The sequence below is a fragment of the Streptopelia decaocto genome, assembly GCF_964273445.1.
Source record: "Streptopelia decaocto genome assembly, chromosome: 7".
In the NCBI taxonomy this organism is placed as follows: domain Eukaryota; kingdom Metazoa; phylum Chordata; class Aves; order Columbiformes; family Columbidae; genus Streptopelia; species Streptopelia decaocto.
The window spans coordinates 43,060,400-43,066,570 of record NC_138661.1 but is presented as its reverse complement, the minus strand read 5'-3'; the positions used below and the strand labels follow the sequence as shown (position 1 = coordinate 43,066,570).

The following is a 6,171-nucleotide window of genomic DNA, read 5'->3' as shown; positions in this document are numbered from 1 at the left end:
GATTTATGCCTGCAGGGACAGCGAGCAGAAGCGGTGCATATGAAGCATCTTAGCTGCAGGGAATGCCAGTACTCCATTCAATTTGCAAAGCAAAAAGACAAAATCCAGTGTCTTACAACTCAAAGCAGCAGATAAGCATCTATCAGTTGGATTATCAGGATTGTAAATTAGCATCCCTCACCGTGTGCTTTTCATCCAGTTTGAAAACAGTATTATTCACATGACCACAACAGGCAAGAATATTGTATCAATTTTTAATATTATAAATACTATGTCAGAACAGAAATGACGGTGCCGTGCATCTGCTCCATTCTGATGTTATTTTGCCTCTTCTTTCTTGGCTCCTGCTTCTATTTTTAGGGGTTCTGGAGCTGCACGATATGCAGGAAATGCCTCCCAAGGACTATTCAGATCAAACTTGCGAAATTCCTGAGATAGCTCCACAGGCTCTGCCACTACCCGTTTCACTTCATCGTCATACCGCACCTAGAACAGAGCAAAGGACACAGGCCAGTCATTTTCAAACAGTCCCCATAGCATCTCTGCTATTGGCTGCACATGGTAATGACCCAGACCACCCCCTGGTGCAGGCAATCCTGCTGCTTATGCCATGGATAGGCCACAGCTTCAGTTCTTCTCATTACTAAACAAGAGCCCTCCAGATGCCACCAAGAACTCTGGACTCTCCAAGAAAAACCTCTTCTTTGCTGCCACTTACCTCAGGTGTCCTGACTAACTGCCCTGAATTAGGAGTGACAGCCTACAATCCATATGAAGTCCACGTGGAATAACACATTTAGTTTGTCATATGGCAATGGAATTTCTCCTGGAATTTCTCGCTGAAATAAGGTGGCCCATCCAGCTGGCATAGCTGGGGACTAGTCTCATGAATCATTGTAATATGGAAGTTTCTTTGGTTTTCATTGTGTTTCTTAGCATTAACACTCAGATCATGGCACAAAAAGACAACCAGGGTGAAATGCAGGTGACTGGCTTCTGACTGGCTTGATTTACCCTCACTGTGCCAGTCCAGATCTCCAAACCACAGCTCAGGGGAACCTGCCCGGTCCTCACTCACAGGATTTGCTGTTACTTCTGTTTTTCTTAAAACAGAACTTCACTGCCTGCAGAACCTCACTGTTTTCTCCTGAGACTCAGCTCAGTCTTAGAACTGTAGCAAATATGACTGCTTCTGCAAGGCAGTCATTTGAAAGTAGACAGATACCAAGCACACTCATTTCACTTGTGGTTTGACATAAAGAGGTAAATATTTGATAAATGCCAAGAGTCAGTTCAACTACAGTTTTATAATCTGCATCTACAAAAACTCAACAAAGTGGAGTTCCAACTGCATTAAGATCAGTTCAGTCCTTTATTCCTTTGGGAATCTCCAGTATTGCAGTGGAAAATTTAATCTTCCAGAAGACATGCCAAAAGCAGAAGCACTTCCTCTGCCTGACAAATTTCTTTGATACACAGCACATGGAATTTGCTCAGTGTCTCTGGCCTTCGGCTGCCTTATTACAGATAATACTTTGCGATGACTTCAAATTTCCATGCAGGAGATCTATACAGTTCCTCTGGAATACAGACACATGAAAGATCCTTAGCGCCTTTCAGACAAAGGACTATAAAGCAGTCACACTTCTGTACCAAAACTCAGATCATAGAATCATAGAATAGTTCGGGTTGGAAGGGACCTTGAAAGGTCACCTAGTCCAACTCCCTGCAATGAACAGGGACATCTTCAACTAGACCAGGTTGCTCAGAGCCCCACCCAGACTGGCCTTGGATGTTTCCAGGGATGGGGCATCTACCACCTCTCTGGGCAACCATTCCAGAGTTTTACTACCCTCACTGTAAAAACTTTCATTTCTTGTCTCAATCTCCCCTTTTACTTTAAAATCATTACCCCTAGTCCTATGGCAACAAGCCCCACTAAAAAGTCTGTCCCCATCCTTCTTACAAGCTCCTCTTAAGTACTGAAAAGCCACAATAAGGTCTCCCCAATGCCTTCTGTTCTCCAGGCTGAACAACCCCAACTCTCTCAGCCTGTCCTCACAGTAGTGCTGTTCCAGCCCTCTGATTGTTTTTGTGGACTCCTCTGGCCCCTCTCCAACAGGTTCATGTCTTTCCTGTACTGAGGGCTCCAGAGCTGGATGCAGTACTCCAGGTGGGGTCTCACCAGAGCAGAGGGGCAGAATCACCTCCCTCGACCTGCTGGCGATGCTCCTTTTGATGCAGCCCAAGATACTATTTGCCTTCTGGGCTGCAAGTTCACATTGTCGGCTTATGTCCAATCTTTCATACACCAGTACCCCCAAGTCCTTCTCCACAGGGCTGCTCTCAATCCCTTCATCCCCCAGGCTTTATTGATTCCAGGGATTGCCCCAACTCAGGTGCAGGACCTTGCACCTGGCCTTGTTGACCCTCATGAGGTTCGCATGGGCCCACTTCTCGAGCTTGTCCAAGTCCCTCTGAATGGTGTCCTGTCCTTCAGGTGTGTCAACTGCACCACTCAGCTTGGTGTCATCCACAAACTTGCTGAGGGTGCACTTGATCCCACCACCTATATCACTGATAAAGAAGTTAAACAGTACTGGTCCCCATATGGACCCCGGAGGGACACCACTTGTCACTGGTCTCCATCTGGACACTGAGTCATTACGACATAAGATATTGGAGAGATTTGATAACTTTTGACATAAGCGTATCTCCTACCTCCACATAACCAGAGAGTGGAAAGTCCTTCCGGAAGGGATGGCCCTCAAACCCATAGTCTGTGAGGATTCGCCTTAGATCAGGGTGGTTGGCAAAGAAAACACCGTACATGTCCCAAACCTAAATGAAAGGGAGCCAAGTAAGTTGAATTTGATTTTAAAAAAAGCCAACTCTTCATATATTATGTCCATAAAATTTCAGTTCCATGCCTGGCTGTGTGCAGTGCCAGTGAAACTGATGCAGGAACCCATTCAAAAGCAATCAAACAACCTTTTACCTCCTATTCTGAAATGGCAGCCAGGGCTGCCATTCTTCTTCCTCAGGGCCCTGGGAATCAGTTTCATCAGGAAAACTCAGTCTCTCTCCAAAAAGACTCTGCTCCCAAGTACACTGGCACTCACCTCTCTTTCATACCAGTTTGCTGCCTTGTGCACAGACACTGCTGAGTCAACAGGCGTCAGCTCATCAGTGTACGTCTTCACACGGATCCGACTGTTGAACCGCAGAGACAGGAGATTGTACACAATCTGAAGCAGAATAAAAGCTGCATTGGTCTTGTATAACATTTGTGGATCTCTCTGCAGTACAGTACTGACTAAGCGAAGGCACAGGAAGATTATTGCAAATATTCTTTATCAGCAGAATCACATTCAGCACTTAAGAGCTGGGCACGAAAAGACACTATTACAACTGAGGTTCCAATAGCTTAGCACTTTGATCCTTACAAATGTAAAAAAACCCAATGTGAGATGCAGAAACCATGACTGATGAAGCAGAACTGAAGTAAAGAGGGATACTAAGTCTTAAAAATGAGAATACTGAAGGGATGGAGTCACTTGACAATATTATTTCAACAGTCTGTCACAAAGAAAATGGCTACCAATTGCTCTCAGAATCCAGTGGGAGAAAGCTAAGAAGAATTTTTCTGCAGCTGAAAAGCTATACAGTGAGATTTTCAAAAGCATCTGCAGGGACCAAATCTCAAATAGCCACTGGAAGTCAGTGGAAGTTCAGTGCCCCAGATCTTCTGAGAGCTTTCTGAAAATCTGTGTCATCTCCTATTTGGTCCTGACTTTCAGGGAATGTTTTTAAAACAACTAAACAGGTTTTTTGTTTTGTTTTTAAAAATAGGAAAATTATTAAGAAAGTTGATGGGATTTAAAGAAAAACATGATCAGTTGTGTCAACAGTAGCTGATGGGCGTAAGTCTAAGAAGGAAAAGCACCAGTTCACATCAGGCCAGAAAGTAGTCTCGAGACACCTTTGTAAAACCCAAAACAAAACAAACAACCCCCCGCAAAAAAAAAAAAAAATAGACTTTCAGCAGCATGTAAAAGAAAAGCCAGGCTAGGAACACATGCAGTATTAGTTCTGCTAGTGCTTCCATGATCAACTGATTAAAAATCTCAGTATTTCAGAGCAGATTTTCTTTTCACTGTCAGAAAGCAAAACAGAAAAAAAAAAAAAAAAAGCTGCAACAGCATCCACAGCCATCAGCACTTCTGAAACTCTCCAAGTCCTGCACCTACGAGCAGTTCTTACCTCAAAGCGGTACTGCCGAGATGGGACATCAACAGCAGTCAAGTCAGCCAAGGATTTGAACTGGGCATTAGTGTGATCCCGTAGGAAGGTCAGAACTGGAATGATCCCATCTGGGTGGATCAAAAGTTCCAGCTCATTGAAACAGGTCACCTGATGGAAATAGCAGAAAGAGCATGAGTACAAACACCAACAGGACTGAACATTACACTAAATCCAGCAGGACACCTAAACAAAGAGCATATATCGTCCAGCAGACACATAATGACATGACATGAAAGGGCTTAATAATAGCAGTGACTTTCATGTATTTCTGACAATATTTCTTACCGAGCACAACTTCTGAAAACATCTAATGAACAAGGAGTGTGTTCACTGAGTCCTGTCCCTCCCTCAAGAACGATTTCTTGAATACCACCTACCTGTACTTGCTGGATATACTTGGGCAGAATTTCAGCCACATATTCCCCAAAGGCACACAGCTGCTTCTGTTCTACTTCATTTTTTGGTCTGACAGTAGCTAAAGAGAAAAATAAAGTTCCTAAGATTATGGCAGGGAATACAGAAAGTTACAGAAAGAAGGGTAGTAAATCCCATCCCTGACTTAAATATCCCTTTAACCAGTCTAGATGACTCTCAGTAGCTCTGGCAGAAGCCAAGCAGGTTCAGGTGACCTGCAAAGTTTATGGTAAATGCGAAGCTAAATGTAACTTATATGTTAAATAGAACACATAGGATGCCGTAATAGAGACTAAACTATAGCAACATACATGTGGTACACAACACAGAACTAGAGACTTTGATAAGGAAAGAAGTTTGTGACAGTGTTTGACAGCATTTTTTTTTGTGCATTGTAAATACAGCATAGAATCATAGAATCATTTCAGTTGGAAAAGACCCCCAGGATCATCGAGTCCAAGCATAAAAGCTATAACTTTTTGACAAGGATGGGATTCAAACCCACATGTGCACAGCACAATGGATTAGAAGTCCATTGCCTTAACCACTTGGCTACTTTGTCACAAGGAGGAACAGCCCAACAAGATGATGGAGAAGCAAATAACAAGAGAGAGCCAGAGATGACAGAACAATCTGAACACAGATGCTGCTCCTCACATTTAGCCTCCACCTAAAAGGATCCTTTTTTCTAGACAAAATAATCCTGCTTTTGTTTCATGTACCAGCATCTAAGCAACTCCCTCATAATCAAAACATCCTAGGATCTTATGTTGCCTTTTTATTTGTTTGTTATGATGACTAACACTCCTCGAGATCCAGGGCAATGAGGGGCTATGGAGCTGCTGCCCAGAACATCAGGCAGGTCCCTGGGGAAGGATGCAGATGTGACCACAGTGCAAGTACCGTTATCAAAAGAACCGCTTTTCTGGACAAAATGCAGGTTTATGTGCGACAGGCGTCAACCATTTTCTAATGCACCCACCACAACGGTTCTACGGCACAGAACCTCCCCAAGGGCCCCAAGGCCGGGCCGGGACCGGACAGGGACACAAGGGCTCGCCCCGGTCTCTGACGCTGCCCCCTCCCCCAAACCAAACCAACGCCCCAGCCCTGAGACGCCGCCGGGCCCCCGCCCCGCTGCCGGTCCCGCTCACTTACGGCGAGTCTCCCCCGCGGAGCTCCCCGCCAGCCGGGCCTGCGCCGCCGCCGGGCCTGCGCCAGCTGCGGAGAGAAACGGACATGTCACAAGTCCCAACCACCGCCAGCCGCCCGGCCCGGCCCGGCCCCGCTGCCGCCGCCCCTCGGCCCGGGGCGCTCACCTCGCAGCGCGGCCCGCAACAGCCCCCGCGCCGCCGCCAACATCCCCGCCGCGACACGGACGGGCAAGGGCACGGACCGGAAGCGGAAAGCGACGCCGCCGTCGCGCTTCCCCCGGGGGGCGGAAACGCGCGT

The 6,171-nt window shown here is 46.1% G+C and overlaps 1 protein-coding gene across 1 annotated transcript; it reads right to left on the bottom strand.

Annotated features, from left to right (window-relative positions):
* Positions 1-238: 238 nt before the first annotated feature.
* On the bottom strand, positions 239-6,159 carry NDUFS3 (NADH:ubiquinone oxidoreductase core subunit S3). Its single transcript, XM_082059340.1, has 7 exons — positions 6,039-6,159; positions 5,878-5,940; positions 4,683-4,780; positions 4,264-4,413; positions 3,123-3,248; positions 2,722-2,841; positions 239-486 (listed from the first exon to the last, which is right to left on the bottom strand). Exons 1-7 carry the CDS (start codon positions 6,079-6,081, stop codon positions 319-321), a joined length of 768 nt encoding a protein of 255 aa, XP_081915466.1. The 5' UTR covers positions 6,082-6,159; the 3' UTR covers positions 239-318.
* Positions 6,160-6,171: the final 12 nt, after the last annotated feature.